The 20,330-nt window shown below is 46.8% G+C and overlaps 2 protein-coding genes across 5 annotated transcripts in view; one reads left to right on the top strand and one right to left on the bottom strand.

Moving 5' to 3' along the window:
• Nucleotides 1–2,038: 2,038 nt before the first annotated feature.
• Nucleotides 2,039–8,884, top strand: LOC131730375 (WW domain-binding protein 1-like). The gene is made up of 5 exons (XM_059020454.1): nt 2,039–2,299; nt 4,875–4,977; nt 5,566–5,733; nt 6,333–6,703; nt 6,752–8,884. The coding sequence occupies exons 1-5, from the start codon at nt 2,237–2,239 to the stop codon at nt 7,010–7,012; spliced, it is 966 nt and encodes a 321-aa protein (XP_058876437.1). The 5' UTR covers nt 2,039–2,236; the 3' UTR covers nt 7,013–8,884.
• Nucleotides 8,885–16,386: 7,502 nt separating this feature from the next.
• Nucleotides 16,387–20,330, bottom strand: part of LOC131730376 (VIP36-like protein) — an 8,055-nt gene continuing 4,111 nt past the window's right edge. Inside the window, exons 4-9 of one of the 4 annotated variants that reach the window (XM_059020457.1) lie at nt 19,836–19,918; nt 19,069–19,101; nt 18,287–18,448; nt 17,727–17,841; nt 17,262–17,381; nt 16,387–16,581 (exon numbers count right to left, since the gene is read on the bottom strand). In XM_059020457.1, the coding sequence (XP_058876440.1) occupies nt 16,442–16,581; nt 17,262–17,381; nt 17,727–17,841; nt 18,287–18,448; nt 19,069–19,101; nt 19,836–19,918 (653 nt within the window). In that variant the 3' untranslated portion in view covers nt 16,387–16,441. Of the gene's footprint in view, nt 16,582–16,710; nt 16,977–17,261; nt 17,382–17,726; nt 17,842–18,286; nt 18,449–19,068; nt 19,102–19,835; nt 19,919–20,330 lie in introns of those variants that run through there. The other 3 variants (XM_059020455.1, XM_059020458.1, XM_059020456.1) reach the window with 3 other exon arrangements.

Raw genomic sequence — 20,330 nt, 5'->3', positions numbered from 1 at the left:
CCTGCCGGTCGAAGGACTGAATTGCGCGCTGATATAATTATTATTATTATTATTATTATTATTATTATTATTATTATTATTTATTTCTTAGCAGACGTCCTTATCCAGGGCGACTTACAGTCGTAAACAAAAATACATTTCAAGAATCACAGTGCAAGTAATAATACAATTAAGAGCAAGATAAATACAACCCCATAAGCGCCGCCAAGGTTTTTTTTTTTTTAAATAAAAGGCAACAAGGATTTTTTATAACAATACAGTATATATTTTTTTTAATTTAAAAACGCTTAATTGCATTTGCATATTTTTGTATATTGTAAAAATGCCGTGTTACTCAAGGTGATATCAATTATAGACATTGAAGAGTTGATACTGGTAAATAGATTTAATTGCTATAATCAATAATTGATTTATTTCCGAAGAAGACCTTTTGAGACCTTGCAAGCTTGTGATTAATTATTGTTTTAGTTTGTCTGTCATCTCTGGACCGATACGGTTCCCATTTCATCATCAACGTCTGTATTTTCAGAAACAAACAAGAAACGAACTGAACAGAATCAACTACAAAGTTTCGATTTCCTCATGGAGCTGCTCTAGTTTTTTTTTTAAATATCAATATTTTGTTGTTTTCACAAAATAACATCAATAAACATCATTAAATACTATATTTAATTCAACAGTGACGCGTTTATAAACCCCCAACATCATCGTGTCTGTATTAGTCTGAACACATGAACCACATTATCACTGTGGGTGCGTTCACGGGGATCATTAATAAGATAATTGGCTAAACTGGTCAGATTCTGCACAGATTCTGCACAGAATGATGAACGCACCCTATTACCTCACGTTGTTAACGAGTATAGTCTGGCTCGCCTTATTTAAAACCCGTTGACGTGTGACCTTACACAATTATTCTACAGAGTTATTTACATTTCTAAACGCTAATTAAAACGATACAGTACCAACGCGTTATCAGACGTCCCCCGGAGAACTAGGGATTGTCCCGGTTTTCAGACTTAAATTTCAATTAAAATCATGTTTTTAATTTAAAAAAAAAAAAAACGACATTTGTGTAGCCGTCGCATACAGAGACTGGCGTGTGTTTCTGTAACTACACATCGAGAAGGATACCTTTGCACACGGCGTGGCCTGACATTACACCCCACTTCCAGTTTCTGCTTCAGGATAGACAACACAATTAAAAAAAAAAAAACAACAACTAATAAATACATAGATAAATAAGTATTTTGTATTTAATCATGTCCTGATGTAACTATCACTGACACTGTTATCTGCTCCGTTATTGAATCGTATTTTGTCACACTTGTATTTGCTAGAACTGAAGTCATTGTATTTATCTTGCTCTTAATTGTATTAATACTTGTACTGTGATTCTTGAAATGTATTTTTGTTTACGACTGTAAGTCGCCCTGGATAAGGGCGTCTGCTAATAAATAAATAAATACATAAATAAATAAATAAATAAATAAATAAATAAATACATAAATAAATAAATAATAATAGACACACTGGGGCTGATCAAGCTGCTATTAAAACCTGGACTGGGTGACACTGCTGTGCAATAGGAGTCTGATTCCCAGCCCTGTTATTATTTATTAAATGCGCTTTACTTGCTCTTATCTGCCTCCTATTTTACTACATCCAATCCTGTACTTTAGAGTACTGTAATCTGTCACAAGTGTTATTTAATCTGTAGTATTCTGTATTTAATTATATCCTGATGTAACTATCACTGTCACTGTTATCTGCTGTATTATTGAATCGTATTTTGTCACACTTGTACTTGCTTGAACCGAAGTCATTGTATTTATCTTGCTCTTAATTGTATTATTACTTGTGCTGTGATACTTGAAATGTATTTTTGTTTACGACTGTAAGTCGCCCTGGATAAGGGTGTCTGCTAAGAAATAAATAATAATAATAATAATAATAATAATAATAATAATAATAATAATAATAATAATAATAATTACCAGTACCTGCCATCGATAGCGAGTCAGGACCGGTTTCCTAACGGGACTCTACCGCCCCCTGCGGGCTCTGAGTGATATCAGTACCACCATTGCATGATCGAGAGCAAACGAAACACGTACTCATAATAATTAAATAAATAATAATATTAATAATAATTATTACAATTATAAAAAGGTTTATTGTAAATAAACGCTTCTACATGAATAGCCCGGTGTCCCCCGGCCGGTAACCCAGAAAGATGGTGCGGACTCCCCGGGACTCGATTCTCTGTTTACTTTGTACAGGGGCCTGTCTGGTGCAGGTAAGCCGGGGTTGAGGTCCCGAGGTCGGCGGCGTCTTGTACGTTAGTCCGTGGATCGACTAATGTGAAGAGGCCCTTGTGCGTTGTTTTATTTTTTAAACTTAACTGAAATAACTTCACATCACGGTCGTGTTTAAAACTTTCTCTTTGCCCTTGCAAGAACTGCACCAGGGTGCCGTGTGTGTTACATAATGCATTTAAACACGCATTTATTTTCTGTAGAAGACTGCTAAAGGTTTATAAGCGTATTTCCGCATTGTGTGGAGATACGCACTTTCGATTAAATACTTTTTACAGTTATGTAACGGTATGTGAGTCTTTATTTATTTATTTATATCTATCTATCATCTATATATGTATATATAAATTGAGAAAAATATGTACAACATATCGAAACGTTGGGCAGCTGGCTCTTTGAGCTAATATATATATATAATCTATTTGTTGTTTTAAAAAACGTTTTCTTTGGCAGCAGAAAGGATAATTTGTATATAGCAGACACTTTTGAGGACGTGGTCTAAATAAATAACTTACTTGAACTATATAATGCTGTATAATTCAGAGGGGTATATTGGCTGGTATTGTGTGTACCGCCGTGTGAACCCAACAGCGCGACTCGCGAGGGTGGATGGCTCGATATTTGGCTCGATATCGTTCTGCGGTGCGCGTTGTTTTGTAATTTGTTCAGCGTATTGAAGTCGTGCTTGCAGGTCGTTCACAGGCACAGCCACTCGGTTTAAAGGGTCGCCTCTTAATGTTGTGGATGCCGTGAACCAGAGATGGCAGCCCTAACCCTTATCAACTAATTATCAACTGGCATCCCTGATCCGCCAATTTACATTAATTATTATTATTATTATTATTATTATTATTATTATTATTATTATTTATTTGGTGTCAACCTTTTACCATTATATTTCGTACTACTTGGAGTGCTAATTTAATATCACAATGCGTTTTTAAAAAGTGATAATTATTTATTATTATTATTATTATTATTATTATTATTATTATTATTATTATTTTTATTATTATTATTACTATCATTAGTAGTAGTATTTTTTTATAATCTAGCAATTATCTAAATGCTAGTAAACTACACCTTTAACTGCTATATAATCCCACTGGTGCTCTCTCTTCCCTAATAATAATAATAATAATAATAATAATAATAATAATAATAATAATAATAATGTTATTAACATGAATAATAATAATAATTGGGGGTTATATGACAGTTAAAGGTCCAGACATCTAGCATTTAGATAATTGCTAGATTTAAAAAAAAAACAATAACAGGGCAGCTGTGTGGAGTAGTGGTTAGGGCTCTGGACTCTTGACCAGAGGGTCGTGGGTTCAATCCCCAGTGGGGGACACTGCTGCTATAGCCTTGAGCAAGGTACTTAGATTGCTCCATTAAAAAACCCAACTGTATAAATGGGGAATTGTATGTAAAAATAATGTGATATCTTGTAACAATTGTAAGTCGCCCTGGATAAGGGCGTCTGCTAAGAAATAAATAATAATAATAATAATAATAATTATTTAGATAATTGTACTGGACCCATTGGTTTCTGGTTTTGAGTTTTTCAATAGTGTTTCTCTGTGTTACTGTATGATGGGTCTCTTCAGTGTTGTTATGTAATGGGTGATGTCTGGGTGCCAGGTGCAGAAACACGGGCCGATGTGAAGCTGACACGGATCACGCGGTGAAACATGTTGTAGCGACAGGCAGAATTCAGCAGCGCTGCGTCGTGTTAACCCCTTGTATACAACAGCGTGTTGAATAAGCCCAGAACACGCTTCAGCCTTTCAGCAAAGTTGCATGAATCTCAACCAATCTGAGCGAAGGAGGGAGTCGGACAATTCAAGTGTGTCGACGAATACACTTGTAAAGCGTTTAGAGTCAAAGTCTTTTGTTAATAAATAGTCCCAGGTTATTCTGAACGGGACTAACGCAATGAAGCGCTGGTCTCAGCGAGTTCAGCGATGCTGGGGGAACAAAACGTGACAGGTGGGCTTACAGGAGTCGTTTCAGCTCCACGCAACCAAACCGCTCCCCTTCAGAACGTGAAATCCTATATTTCTCTTTTCCCTTTTAGTTTTTTTTTATCGTCCTCATCCTCAGCTAATGCCGCGCAGCAAACAGCAGGAAGTCAGTCGTTTTTGAACAGCTGAAGCCGTTTTGGAACACTGCGCGAGACATGCGTTTAAAATCGGCTTGCCGTGGCGTGTGAACGAAGGAGGCTTGGGGGTCCAGTGGTTATTGAAAGGGTCTTGATACCAGGAGGTTCAAATCCACTGACTCCCTGTGTGTGTGTGACCCTGAGCAAGTCACTGAACCTCCTTGTGCTCCGTCCTTCGGATGAGACGTCAAACAAACGAGGTCCTATTGGAAGTGACTCTGCAGCAGCAGCAGTTGTTGATGATGCAGAGTTCACCCCCCTAGTCTCTGTAAGAGAGAAACGCGTCGTCTGCTAAATGATTGAAAGGTCAGTATTGGAATTCCTTCCAGCCGGCCCGTCGCTCTGCATGCGCTGTTTGATTGATTGATTGATTGCTTGTTTCTTTCCAGGGGAAGGAGTTCTGTTTTGGGGTGAACAGGGAGCCATACCGCTGTGAGATGGGGTACTGCTGCAGAGAGACCGAGTGCTGCACTTACTACCATGAGCTGTGGTGTACGTGGAAGTCACGTTTCTTTTACTGTCGTTATTATTAGTATTAGTGTGATGATGATGATGATGATGACGAAGTGGCTTAGATCAGGGTTAGAAGCTCACACTAGCCCTGCTGCTGCTGCTGCACCCAGTCCTGGGGCTCAGAGCTCCCCTCAATGAAGTCTATTATTATTAATATTGAAATGATCAGGAGCCAGGAGTGTGAGCAGGGTTAGAAACTCACACTAGCCCTGCTGCTGCTGCTGCTGCACCGAGTCCTGGGGTTCAGAACTCCCCTCAATGAAGTCTAGTGTTATTATTAATTATTAATTATTTTTATTAATTGGTCAGTTACCAGGCGCTTTTATCCAAAGCGACTTACAGAGATTTGGTGAAACTGATGTGCAATAGGAGTCTTATTTCCATCTGTGTCTCTCTTCTCTTTCTTTCTCTTCTCTCTCCGTGTCTCTCCTCTCTCTCTCTCTCTCTCTCTATCTCTCTCTCCCCCTCCCCTCCCCCTCCCTCTCCCCCCCTCCCTTCCCCCTCTCTCCCCTCTCTCCCCCCTCTCTCTCCCCCCTCCCCCCTCCCTCTCTCCCCCTCTCTCTGTAGGGTTCTGGCTGGTCTGGACTGTCATCATCCTCCTGAGTTGCTGCTGTGCGTACCGACACCGCCGTCTGAAGCTGCGGCTCCAGCATGAGCAGAGGCAGCGTGAGATCAGCCTCATGGCGTACCAGGGAGCCTCGAGCCCCTTCACCCCGCTGCCACCCGCCACCTTCCGTGAGTACAGACCCCCGACCCCAACCCCAACCCAGACCCGACCCCAACCCCAACCCACCCGTCACCTTCCGTGAGTACAGACCCCCGACCCCAACCCCAACCCACCCGTCACCTTCCGTGAGTACCGACCCCCGACCCCAACCCCAACCCCAACCCCAACCCACCCGTCACCTTCCGTGAGTACAGACCCCCGACCCCCGACCCCAACCCCAACCCCAACCCCAACCCACCCGTCACCTTCCGTGAGTACAGACCCCCGTCCCCCGACCCCAACCCCAACCCCAACCCACCCGTCATCTTCCGTGAGTACAGACCCCCGACCCAAACCCCAACCCCAACCCCAACCCACCCGTCACCTTCCGTGAGTACAGACCCCCGACCCCCAACCCACCCGTCACCTTCCGTGAGTACAGACCCCAGACCCCCAACCCCAACCCTAACCCTAACCCCAACCCACCCGTCACCTTCCGTGAGTACAGACCCCTTGACCCCTGACCCCAACCCAGACCCGACCCCCAACCCACCCATCTACCTCCGTGAGTACAAACCCCTTGACCCCTGACCCCAAATTTATTTACTTTCTTATTTACTTATTTTAGGATTGTGGTCGAACTGTAAGCTCCCGGCTTATGACGAAGTAGCGGGACACCCCCCCACCCCGCCCCCCCCTTACTCCCCTGAACAGGATGTGATCCCGGCCACGCCTCTCCTGCAAACCGCCGTGCCTTTCAGCCAATCGGGGCCCGCGGTGATGTTGGTGACATCACTGACACAGCAGCAGCAGCAGCAGCAGCATCTGGAAGAGGAGTGGGAGGGGCCAGAACCAGGCAGCCCGCATTGTGACACGCCAGCAGAGGGAGGGGCCAGAGCGGGAACCAGCCAATCGGACGGAAGGCAGAACTTCCTCTCCCGCAGCTCAGAGCTGGGCAAAGAGAATGTGGAGTCCATTCACCAAGGGGAGGGGGAGGGAGAAGGGGAGGGGGAGTGGGAGGGAGAAGGGGAGGGGGAGTGGGAGGGAGAAGGGGAGGACTCCCACGACGCTGGCAGGCGGAGGAGGCACATGACGGGAGACTCTGGGATCGAGGTGTGCGCGTGCCGCCTGGATGGGGACCCCTGTCTGGAGGAAGATGCAGGGGGGGAAGGGAGGCTGTGTCATGGGGGGGCTGGGGAGTGCTGTGAGGCGAGCAACCTCAACACCAAGCAGCAGCAACAGCAACCAGACAGAGGGAGCAGCCAGCAAGACACCCGACCTGAGGAGCCCGAGCAGAACGGGCTGTAGAGACCTGAGGAGCCCGAGCAGAACGAGCTGTAGAGACCTGAGGAGCCCCGAGCAGAACGGGCTGTAGAGACCTGAGGAGTCCGAGCAGAACGGGCTGTAGAGACCTGAGGAGCCCGAGCAGAACGGGCTGTAGAGACCTGAGGAGCCCGAGCAGAACGGGCTGTAGAGACCTGAGTGTGTGCGTGTGCAGTATGTGTGACACTGTCTGTCTTCTACGTTCTAACTTCCATTAGTTATTTGATTAGAAATTAGATTTTCAGGGTTGCCCTTTATCTTCCTGTTTTTTTTTTTCTTCTTCTCTCTGAGCCGTGCCTCATTTGTGTTTATAAAGCTCAGGGTTTCGGGGCGCTGCGCGGCACACCAGGCAGGGAGACTTGGGGGTTTGATACAGCACCCTCAAACTAGGTCTCCCGGGGGTCTCCTGGAAGCAGGTTTCAAGACGCTGCTCCTGAGAGAGGCTTCGTGTTCCCTCGGGTTTGGGTTGTGTCGTGGGGAGTGTGCGTGAAAATATGGTTCAAGTCTTTATTTGGACTGTGAATCTCGTTTGTTGAAAAGGAAATTCCTTAAAGTGTATACCCCACCCCCCCACCCCCCCACAATGTTCCGTTTGCCATTCGCTGTGTTTATTTTTTTATTTCTGTCGTTTGAATTGTTTTTTCCAATGCTGGTTAGTGGGAGTGGGAGTGGGAGTGGGAGTGGGAGTGGGGGGTGTGCTAGTGCCAGTGCTGAGACCCCTGGTTCCAATATGCAAGCACATGCAGCTTGAGATGTTTTCAGTAGCAAAGAACAAACAAAGTGACCTTGTTCTTAAGCTTGTATCTGTTTATATAACAGACTTCATACTGCAGGGCTGAATTTCATGCACGGCGACCTCGTATGAGGGCAGATAAGAAAAATAAAATTCTAATCTTTATATAGATATATATGGGGTCAAGACTAGCAAGCTAATGCATGATGACCTCATAGGAGCCGGACGCTTTTTCCCCATGTAAAGCAGTGGGAGGGGGAGGAAGGAGTCTTACAGAGTTGAATTATTATTATTTATTTCTTAGCAGACGGCCTTATCCAGGGCGACTTACAAATTGTTACAAGATATCACATTATTTTTACATACAATTCCCCATTTATACAGTTGGGGTTTTTACTGGAGCAATCTAGGTATAGTACCTTGCTCAAGGGTACAGCAGCAGCGTCCTCCACCTGGGATTGAACGCACGGCCGTCCGGTCAAGAGTCCAGAGCCCTAACCACTACTCCACGCTGCTGCCCATTTTGAATCACAGGGTCATCGAGGGCTCTGGTAGTTGTCCCGGGGAAAGGTGATAAAATTCAGCCCTGTCCTCCTGGAACAGCGTGATGCAGTGTGAGGACTGTACTTCGTTTTCATTGCCTGGTTTTGTTTTCAGTGTTACAGCGGTGTGCACATGTATTACAACACCTCCCGATCTGCCATCGATATCCTTCATATACCCGCCTGCATGCAAACCTCTGGGTGTGAGAATTTCAATCTCCGCTCAGTAATCAGTGATATAGAAACACGCTCGTGTGTGAAAATGTCAGACCACTTTGTGCTTTAATCAGGCGTCTTAAACAACTTCTAAAAAGTCTCCTGCGTTTTATCACGTGTGGCTCTGTGTTCCTTTTCTCGTGACTATTTTAAATGAATCGCACGTGTGGTCTGTTAAAATCATCCATTAAATGAGACAATCGCTCACTTGCCTGTTTTGGAGTTTCATCTCCAGCGGTTTGATTTCAGACGCGCAGTAAATCAGAACTACAGAAGCGATGGGCTGTTCTAATACACGGGCACGCTGCTGTGTAATTGGCTTAGATATAATTTTTTTTTTCTGAAGTTGGTGGGGGGGAGGGGGGGGATATGCTAATGTTACATTTTGTTTAAAAGGAAAAAAAAAATAAGTTTTGGCAGTTTCTGGTTTTAGCGTTGCGTGCTCGGGGGGCTGGGTAAGCGATGGTATCGTTGATTTCAGTAAGAAACGTCTCACACTGGTGCTGCAGTGTTGTGCAGCCTGTTTGTGGCTCATCAATGTTTTAAAAAAAAAAAAAAAAAAAATCACTTCTCAATGTTAACTGCATTCTTCAAGGCAGCTTCTGAACCAAAGATGATGATGATGATTATTATTATTATTAGTGTTTATTTAGCAGACGCCTGCTTTATCCAAGGCTTACAGAGACTAGGGTGTGTGAACTATGCAGAGTCACTTACAGGAACGTCTCACCTGAAAGACGGAGCACAAGGAGGTTCAGTGACCTTAAGACCATTATTCCACGTTCCACAGCAAGGGCTATCGTTTTCTTTATTTCTTTATGGATTATGTCAGGGTGCATGAGAATTAAGGGCTGGAGACGCAAGGCGAATGGACAATGAGACAGACAGACAGACAGAGTTAGCTTCCAAATTCTTTATCGGGCATGACCAGTTATACGAGTATTGCCAAAGTTAATGTACAGAAATATTTATAAATATTATTATTATATCAGTCTTTTAGCAGATGCTTTTACCCAAAGCGACTTGCAGAGACTAGGGGTTGAACTGTGCATCACAACTGCTGCTTCAGCGTCGCCTCCAATAGGACCTCGCTTTTACGTCTCATCATATTTATATATATATATATATATATATATATATATATATATATATATATATAACACACACAGCAGTGCTGATATTGAAAAGCCTCTATCAGCACTTCCAATGAGACATCTTCAGCTGCAATATTATACGATGCAGCACATGTCTGTCTGTCTGTCTGTCATTCAGTCCTGGGCTTCTCTCTCTCTCTCTCTCTCTCTCTCTCTCTCTCTCAACAATTGCCTTAACCACAAAGTCAATGCTGCTGATCTAAATATATTGGGGTTTTTTTTGTTTGTTTTTTAAAGAAAATAAATGGGTGCTAAGACAAGAGATGTGATCATTTCTAAAAGCGAGTGTAGCTGGCGTTGAAACGTGCTGCACCCTGTACTGGACTGAGAGACCTGCTGTGTTTATACTGTGCGCTGACCAGAGGGACGAAGCAGTCGCTACAGCAAGACGTCCTGCCTGTCCCTGGAATGCTGTCCTTCCTAGCTAGCCACTTACTGAGGTTACTGGACCGGATGCTGTTATTGTAGTTTATTGAGGCTGTAGTGCTGTATATTATAAAGACATTTCAGAGGGCTGGATCGCATCAATATCAGGGTGTAGTGCTGTATATTATAAAGACATTTCAGAGGGCTGGATCGCATCAATATCAGGGTCTAGTGCTGTATATTATAAAGACATTTCAGAGGGCTGGATCTCATCAATATCAGGGTCTAGCGCTGTATATTATAAAGACATTTCAGAGGGCTGGATCGCATCAATATCAGGGTCTAGCGCTGTATATTATAAAGACATTTCAGAGGGCTGGATCGCATCAATATCAGGGTGTAGTGCTGTATATTATAAAGACATTTCAGAGGGCTGGATCGCATCAATATCAGGGTTTAGTGCTGTATATTATAAAGACATTTCAGAGGGCTGGATCGCATCAATATCAGGGTCTAGCGCTGTATATTATAAAGACATTTCAGAGGGCTGGATCGCATCGATATCAGGGTCTAGCGCTGTATATTATAAAGACATTTCAGAGGGCTGGATCTCATCAATATCAGGGTCTAGTGCTATATATTATAAAGACATTTCAGAGCACATTAAAAACCAGACAGGCTTTAGCTGTAGAAATAAAAACAGCAGATGTTTATTGAATTATGGAGGGAGAACCAACTCAAACTGAGAAACTACAGGAAAATAAATAAATAAATAAAATTCGTGCAATTTCACACACAACACACGTCACACAAGGAGGACCATGCAGGAATCCAACAACTCATTTAGATACAATTATTTAACGTGCAAATAATACTACCACTAATAATAACAATACAGCCGTTTTGAATGCTAGAATACACACTGAGTCAGACTGCAAACCGAGACAGAAACGACTCTATAGAAACGCACCGGCGGGTCCGTTTGCAACGGCCCTTCTTTGCCTTCAGACGGACCCTGAATTCCGCGCCGCGTCTGTCTCGTTTTCTACGCCGTTGCGCGTCTTTATCGAGGTCCAATTCCTTTTTTAAAAAATAAATCCACCAGTCAGAATTGTAATTTTCGTAACTGTTGCGATCGCGCAACTGCTTTCGTTTGAAACCGATTTTTAAATTGACTAACAAAAACAGACAGACAGCGACTTCGACTGAAGTCCCGCGTCGCCTCTGCTGCGAGAATCTCATTTTAACAGAACGCTGCCGACTGCGATTTTGAAACAGTGATGAGCTGGAATTGGTTAAAAGGGATTTTTAAAAATGAATTGGAAACGCACACACAGGCAGCTCTGAGGCAGGCACAAGGGGGTTCAGTTAACAAGTAAAATTATTTACAAGCCCTCTTCCTTGCTCTTAGGTAAAAACCACGGCTCCTAGCAGCAACTACATACAGATACACGCTTGATCTAGACAATGCCTGTAAAATCAGTTTCGCATTCCTGTGAAGCAGGCAGGGCACTCAATTGTCTTTGCTCCTGTGCTGTGTAAAGGAGGGCAGGGTTATAATTTTAAGTAAACTTGGTATAAAAACAAGGTTCCTTTCACAAGAGACTGTGCCGTCAGAGAGAGAGAGAGAGAGAGAGAGAGAGAGAGAGAGAAAATATATAAAAAATACTAAACATAAATAAATAGGTCCCAGAGTGATCTCGATGGTACAGCACAGTGTTTGCGCCTCTCGCTTCATTCGTATCCAGACGGATTCTCCCTCTCGCTGATCAGCACAGATTCTACGCTTGATCTCAGGTCAGTAAGGCAGAGAAGCAGACTTGTCCCCTGGATTCAATCTCAGATTTATGGCGCCGCTGTATTTAAAACAGGACAGGGGAGCTCCTGTCGATAGCGCCGCTGTAAAGCTCCTGGGATCCAGCTCCGCTCCTCATCCGTCTTGACGAATACTCCTCAGAGATCCCGATAGGAATGTCTCAAGCAGCACAAACACAGCGGCTCTGAGCTCCCCCGGCCAAACCCTCGTGCTGTCTCTCACTCCTCCCCATATCTCCCAGCCTCTCTCCACCCCCTCCCCTCCCTCTCCAGCCTTTCCCTACCCCCTCCCCCCTCCCTCTCCAGCCTTTCCCTCCCCCTCCTCCCCTCCCTCTCCAGCCTCTCTCCACCCCCTCCCCTCCCTCTCTCTACCCCCTCCCCTCCCTCTCCAGCCTCTCTCTCTACCCCCTCCCCTCCCTCTCCCTCTCCAGCCTCAGTCTATTCTCTCTCTCCCCTCCCCTCTCTCTCTCTCTCAGTAGAATCTCTTGTCCCTCTCGCTCCACTTCTGGTAGGTGATGACCCCGAGGATGGCCAGTATGATGCAGCCCAGGATGCTGAAGAGCACGAGCAGGAAGAAAGACAAAGTGCCCATGGGCTCAGCCTGATCCAGCACTGCGGAGACAGAGAGAGAGAGAGGGTGAGGTGAGGGGGAGACACGGTGCCCATGGGCTCAGCCTGATCCAGCACTGCAGAGACAGAGAGAGAGAGAGAGAGAGAGAGAGGGTGAGGTGAGGGGGAGACACGGTGCCCATGGGCTCAGCCTGATCCAGCACTGCGGAGAGAGAGAGAGAGAGAGGGTGAGGTGAGGGGGAGACACGGTGCCCATGGGCTCAGCCTGATCCAGCACTGCAGAGACAGAGAGAGAGAGAGAGAGAGGGTGAGGTGAGGGGGAGACACGGTGCCCATGGGCTCAGCCTGATCCAGCACTGCGGAGAGAGAGAGAGAGAGAGAGGGTGAGGTGAGGTGAGGGGGAGACACGGTGCCCATGGGCTCAGCCTGATCCAGCACTGCGGAGACAGAGAGAGAGAAAGGGCAAGACACGGTGCCCCTGGGGAAAAAGGATAGATATCTGTGAGTGTGTCCCCTTGCAGCAGTTCAACGTTGTGTACAGTATGTATCCATGTCCCTGTATGTCTCATCTCTCAGCACGTCCCCCTGTCTATCTCAGTGTCAGGTTTTAGCAGTTTCTGGCAGTTTGTGGTTTTAGCGTTGCGTGCTCGGGGGGCTGGGTAAGCGATGGTATCGTTGATTTCAGTAAGAAACGTCTCACACTGGTGCTGCAGTGTTGTGCAGCCTGTTTGTGGCTCATCAATGTTTTAAAAAAAAAAAAAAAAAAAATCACTTCTCAATGTTAACTGCATTCTTCAAGGCAGCTTCTGAACCAAAGATGATGATGATGATTATTATTATTATTAGTGTTTATTTAGCAGACGCCTGCTTTATCCAAGGCTTACAGAGACTAGGGTGTGTGAACTATGCAGAGTCACTTACAGGAACGTCTCACCTGAAAGACGGAGCACAAGGAGGTTCAGTGACCTTAAGACCATTATTCCACGTTCCACAGCAAGGGCTATCGTTTTCTTTATTTCTTTATGGATTATGTCAGGGTGCATGAGAATTAAGGGCTGGAGACGCAAGGCGAATGGACAATGAGACAGACAGACAGACAGAGTTAGCTTCCAAATTCTTTATCGGGCATGACCAGTTATACGAGTATTGCCAAAGTTAATGTACAGAAATATTTATAAATATTATTATTATATCAGTCTTTTAGCAGATGCTTTTACCCAAAGCGACTTGCAGAGACTAGGGGTTGAACTGTGCATCACAACTGCTGCTTCAGCGTCGCCTCCAATAGGACCTCGCTTTTACGTCTCATCATATTTATATATATATATATATATATATATATATATATATATATATATATATAACACACACAGCAGTGCTGATATTGAAAAGCCTCTATCAGCACTTCCAATGAGACATCTTCAGCTGCAATATTATACGATGCAGCACATGTCTGTCTGTCTGTCTGTCATTCAGTCCTGGGCTTCTCTCTCTCTCTCTCTCTCTCTCTCTCTCTCTCTCAACAATTGCCTTAACCACAAAGTCAATGCTGCTGATCTAAATATATTGGGGTTTTTTTTGTTTGTTTTTTAAAGAAAATAAATGGGTGCTAAGACAAGAGATGTGATCATTTCTAAAAGCGAGTGTAGCTGGCGTTGAAACGTGCTGCACCCTGTACTGGACTGAGAGACCTGCTGTGTTTATACTGTGCGCTGACCAGAGGGACGAAGCAGTCGCTACAGCAAGACGTCCTGCCTGTCCCTGGAATGCTGTCCTTCCTAGCTAGCCACTTACTGAGGTTACTGGACCGGATGCTGTTATTGTAGTTTATTGAGGCTGTAGTGCTGTATATTATAAAGACATTTCAGAGGGCTGGATCGCATCAATATCAGGGTGTAGTGCTGTATATTATAAAGACATTTCAGAGGGCTGGATCGCATCAATATCAGGGTCTAGTGCTGTATATTATAAAGACATTTCAGAGGGCTGGATCTCATCAATATCAGGGTCTAGCGCTGTATATTATAAAGACATTTCAGAGGGCTGGATCGCATCAATATCAGGGTCTAGCGCTGTATATTATAAAGACATTTCAGAGGGCTGGATCGCATCAATATCAGGGTGTAGTGCTGTATATTATAAAGACATTTCAGAGGGCTGGATCGCATCAATATCAGGGTTTAGTGCTGTATATTATAAAGACATTTCAGAGGGCTGGATCGCATCAATATCAGGGTCTAGCGCTGTATATTATAAAGACATTTCAGAGGGCTGGATCGCATCGATATCAGGGTCTAGCGCTGTATATTATAAAGACATTTCAGAGGGCTGGATCTCATCAATATCAGGGTCTAGTGCTATATATTATAAAGACATTTCAGAGCACATTAAAAACCAGACAGGCTTTAGCTGTAGAAATAAAAACAGCAGATGTTTATTGAATTATGGAGGGAGAACCAACTCAAACTGAGAAACTACAGGAAAATAAATAAATAAATAAAATTCGTGCAATTTCACACACAACACACGTCACACAAGGAGGACCATGCAGGAATCCAACAACTCATTTAGATACAATTATTTAACGTGCAAATAATACTACCACTAATAATAACAATACAGCCGTTTTGAATGCTAGAATACACACTGAGTCAGACTGCAAACCGAGACAGAAACGACTCTATAGAAACGCACCGGCGGGTCCGTTTGCAACGGCCCTTCTTTGCCTTCAGACGGACCCTGAATTCCGCGCCGCGTCTGTCTCGTTTTCTACGCCGTTGCGCGTCTTTATCGAGGTCCAATTCCTTTTTTAAAAAATAAATCCACCAGTCAGAATTGTAATTTTCGTAACTGTTGCGATCGCGCAACTGCTTTCGTTTGAAACCGATTTTTAAATTGACTAACAAAAACAGACAGACAGCGACTTCGACTGAAGTCCCGCGTCGCCTCTGCTGCGAGAATCTCATTTTAACAGAACGCTGCCGACTGCGATTTTGAAACAGTGATGAGCTGGAATTGGTTAAAAGGGATTTTTAAAAATGAATTGGAAACGCACACACAGGCAGCTCTGAGGCAGGCACAAGGGGGTTCAGTTAACAAGTAAAATTATTTACAAGCCCTCTTCCTTGCTCTTAGGTAAAAACCACGGCTCCTAGCAGCAACTACATACAGATACACGCTTGATCTAGACAATGCCTGTAAAATCAGTTTCGCATTCCTGTGAAGCAGGCAGGGCACTCAATTGTCTTTGCTCCTGTGCTGTGTAAAGGAGGGCAGGGTTATAATTTTAAGTAAACTTGGTATAAAAACAAGGTTCCTTTCACAAGAGACTGTGCCGTCAGAGAGAGAGAGAGAGAGAGAGAGAGAGAGAGAGAGAAAATATATAAAAAATACTAAACATAAATAAATAGGTCCCAGAGTGATCTCGATGGTACAGCACAGTGTTTGCGCCTCTCGCTTCATTCGTATCCAGACGGATTCTCCCTCTCGCTGATCAGCACAGATTCTACGCTTGATCTCAGGTCAGTAAGGCAGAGAAGCAGACTTGTCCCCTGGATTCAATCTCAGATTTATGGCGCCGCTGTATTTAAAACAGGACAGGGGAGCTCCTGTCGATAGCGCCGCTGTAAAGCTCCTGGGATCCAGCTCCGCTCCTCATCCGTCTTGACGAATACTCCTCAGAGATCCCGATAGGAATGTCTCAAGCAGCACAAACACAGCGGCTCTGAGCTCCCCCGGCCAAACCCTCGTGCTGTCTCTCACTCCTCCCCATATCTCCCAGCCTCTCTCCACCCCCTCCCCTCCCTCTCCAGCCTTTCCCTACCCCCTCCCCCCTCCCCCCTCCCTCTCCAGCCTTTCCCTCCCCCTCCTCCCCTCCCTCTCCAGCCTCTCTCCACCCCCTCCCCTCCCTCTCTCTACCCCCTCCCCTCCCTCTCCAGCCTCTCTCTCTACCCCCTCCCCTCCCTCTCCCTCTCCAGCCTCAGTCTATTCTCTCTCTCCCCTCCCCTCTCTCTCTCTCTCAGTAGAATCTCTTGTCCCTCTCGCTCCACTTCTGGTAGGTGATGACCCCGAGGATGGCCAGTATGATGCAGCCCAGGATGCTGAAGAGCACGAGCAGGAAGAAAGACAAAGTGCCCATGGGCTCAGCCTGATCCAGCACTGCGGAGACAGAGAGAGAGAGAGGGTGAGGTGAGGGGGAGACACGGTGCCCATGGGCTCAGCCTGATCCAGCACTGCAGAGACAGAGAGAGAGAGAGAGAGAGAGAGAGGGTGAGGTGAGGGGGAGACACGGTGCCCATGGGCTCAGCCTGATCCAGCACTGCGGAGAGAGAGAGAGAGAGAGGGTGAGGTGAGGGGGAGACACGGTGCCCATGGGCTCAGCCTGATCCAGCACTGCAGAGACAGAGAGAGAGAGAGAGAGAGGGTGAGGTGAGGGGGAGACACGGTGCCCATGGGCTCAGCCTGATCCAGCACTGCGGAGAGAGAGAGAGAGAGAGAGGGTGAGGTGAGGTGAGGGGGAGACACGGTGCCCATGGGCTCAGCCTGATCCAGCACTGCGGAGACAGAGAGAGAGAAAGGGCAAGACACGGTGCCCCTGGGGAAAAAGGATAGATATCTGTGAGTGTGTCCCCTTGCAGCAGTTCAACGTTGTGTACAGTATGTATCCATGTCCCTGTATGTCTCATCTCTCAGCACGTCCCCCTGTCTATCTCAGTGTCTCATCATGTGCCCCTGTCTCTGTGTCTCACCTCTCACCGCGTCCCCCTGTCTCAGTGTCTCAGCTCTCACTTGGTCCATGATTTATCCTATCTCTGTGCCCCCCGGTCCCTGTCCCTCACCTCTCAGCAGCTCCCAGTTGTCCACGCTGGGTATGAACACCTCCTTGTCCAGCAGCTCCTCCTCCTCGCTGCGCTCCACAGTCAGCTGGTACAGCTTCAGAGAGATCAGGTCATGGTTATCTGAGAGACAGGGGGGCGAGAGAGAGGGGAGGCAAGCACAGAGTCAGCACTGAGGCAGGCGAGAGAGAGAGGGGGGAGGCAAGCACAGAGTCAGCACTGAGGAGAAAGAGAGAGAGAGGAGAGAGGGGGGAGGCAAGCACAGAGTCAGCACTGAGGAGAGAGAGAGAGAGAGAGAGAGAGAGAGAGAGAGAGAGAGAGAGGGGGGGGGAGGCAAGCACAGTCAGCACTGAGGCAGGGCTAACAGGAGAGAGAGCGAGAGAGAGAGAGAGAAGAGAGGGGAGGCAAGCACAGAGTCAGCACTGAGGCAGGACTAACAGGACTGCTAGAGAGAGAGAGAGCCCCTACCTGACAGATCCCCCGTCACCGAGGACACCCCAAAATAATACCCGAGAGGCAGCCTGACCCCCGGGACATCCAGACAGTCTCTCCACTCGTGCTTCCCATCGATATCAATCATGACCTGCGAGCAGGGAGGGAAGGAGAGGGCTACTGAGACACTGCACAGAGATTCAGTGAGGCAGCATGCTTCTGTTTCTGTTATATTATTATTGATGAGGAGTCATTTAGCAGACGCTTTTATCCAAAGCGACTTAGAGAGACTAGGGGGGTGAACTTTGCATCATCAACAACTGCTGCTGCTGCTGCAGAGTCACTTCCAATAGGAGCTCGTTTGTTTTCCGTCTCATCCGAAGGACGGAGCACAAGGAGGTTCAGTGACTTGCTCAGGGTCACACACACAGGGAGTCAGTGGGATTTGAACCTCCTGGTATCAAGCCCCTTTTCGTTAACCGCTGGAGCAGCGAGCCTCCTCTGGTTGGGATCCAGCGGCGGGCTGGTAACCGTGGCAGCGCTGCCCGGAACCCCTCGGTGGTCAGTGAAGGGGTCTCTCGTGTGGCCGTACTCACGGTCAGCCTCCTCCGCACGTAGCGCACCACGAGGAAGGAGTCGTGGTTCAGGTTCCGCACCAGCGCTGTGCAGCTGCCCAGCTCCGTGGGGCGCCCGTCGCGTTCGTGATCGTAGCTCAGAGATCCGTTACCAACCATGGCCAGAACCAGAGGGAAGAGCCGCTGGGGGGAGAGACAGACACGGGCGTCAGCGGAGACACCGGCTCCGTGTCCTGTTTATCAGTGACAGGGTAACTGCAGTCGTAGTGGAGTCTCAGCACGCCTGCTGTAATTGTAATTCTTATAATGATAACTGAAACTTTGTATGAAATACTGGGGCTGACGGCTCCAATAAAATACATCAATTACTTCATCACTCGTGAACAGTAAGCGCGGTTACAGACAGACAGGCGCACACACACTGAGACACACACACTGACACAGACACACACAGTGACACACACACTGACACACACAGAGACAGACAGACGCAGATGCACACACACTTAGACACAGAGACAGACACACACACTGACACAGACACACAGACACACACACAGAGACAGACGCAGACGCACACACACACACTCACACACAGTGACACAGACACACACACAGAGACACACACACTCACACACACAGTACTACACGTCCCACTGCCCCTACAGACATAAAAGAAAGGAGGACCACTACAATAAATCAATATAAAATTAAAAATTAAAGGAGCGATGAAATGGGGGGGGCACCCAATCAGGGGGTGCGCATGCCAGTAGGGTCAGGGGTCAGGGGTCAGGGGTGAATACCTGGGAGCTGGGGCTGAACCTCCTCTTCTGGCTCTGTTTCCCCCGAAACGAGCGGAGAGCAGGAGAGAGGGAAAAAAAACAAAAAACACAACGACAAAAACACAAAACCTTTAAAAAACTGAAAGAATTTATACAACTTCCAGCAGATCATAACACTGCAGGACCTCCCATACCATGAGAGAGACAGGGTCGGCTGGACATGTTCACTGATATGAGAGACAGGGTCGGCTGGACATGTTCACTGATATGAGAGACAGGGTCGGCCGGACATGTCCACTGATATGAGAGACAGGGTCGGCTGGACACGCTCACTGATATGAGAGACAGGGTCGGCCGGACACGCTCACTGATAGGAGAGACAGGGTCAGCTGGACACGCTCACTGATATGAGAGACAGGGTCGGCCGGACACGCTCACTGATAGGAGAGACAGGGTCAGCTGGACATGTTCACCGATATGAGAGACAGGGTCGGCTGGACATGTTCACTGATATGAGAGACAGGGTCGGCTGGACATGCTCACTGATAACAGGCGTTTGTCACGCGAGACCAACAAAGCGAATGGAAGATGTGAAGCGTTGTTAGTGAGCTGGAACCTGGCTGAGAAGAACTGAACTGGACTGGACTGGACCCAAGTAAGTCCGAGCAGAATTGAGACAGTTCACCTCCCCTCCCTCCTCCTCCTCCCTCCCCTCCTCCCCTCCCCTCCTCCCCTCCTCCTCCTCCTCCCCTCCTCCCCTCCCCTCCTCGCTCTCCTCCTCCTCCTACCTCCTTCTGTTTCTCCTCGTTGGGGTAGGTATCCACGAACACCCCCAGCCCAGTGAAGTTGTCCTTATTGCCAAAGACAGGGCCTGCAAACCAACAGAGACACACACACAGTGAGAGAGACTGACCAACCCGACACACACACACACACACACACACACACACACACACACACACACACACACACAGTGAGAGAGACTGACCAACCCGACACACACACACACACACACACACACACACACACACACACACACACACACACACACAGTGAGAGAGACTGACCAACCCGACACACACACAGTGAGAGAGACTGACCAACCCGACACACACACACACACACACACACAGTGAGAGAGACTGACCAACCCGACACACACACACACACACACACACACACACACACACAGTGAGAGAGACTGACCAACCCGACACACACACAGTGAGAGAGACTGACCAACCCAACACACACACACACACACACACACACACACACACACA

This window comes from Acipenser ruthenus, unplaced genomic scaffold, assembly GCF_902713425.1.
Source record: "Acipenser ruthenus unplaced genomic scaffold, fAciRut3.2 maternal haplotype, whole genome shotgun sequence".
Taxonomy (NCBI): Eukaryota; Metazoa; Chordata; class Actinopteri; order Acipenseriformes; family Acipenseridae; genus Acipenser; species Acipenser ruthenus.
This window is presented reverse-complemented; position numbering and strand designations above follow the sequence as displayed.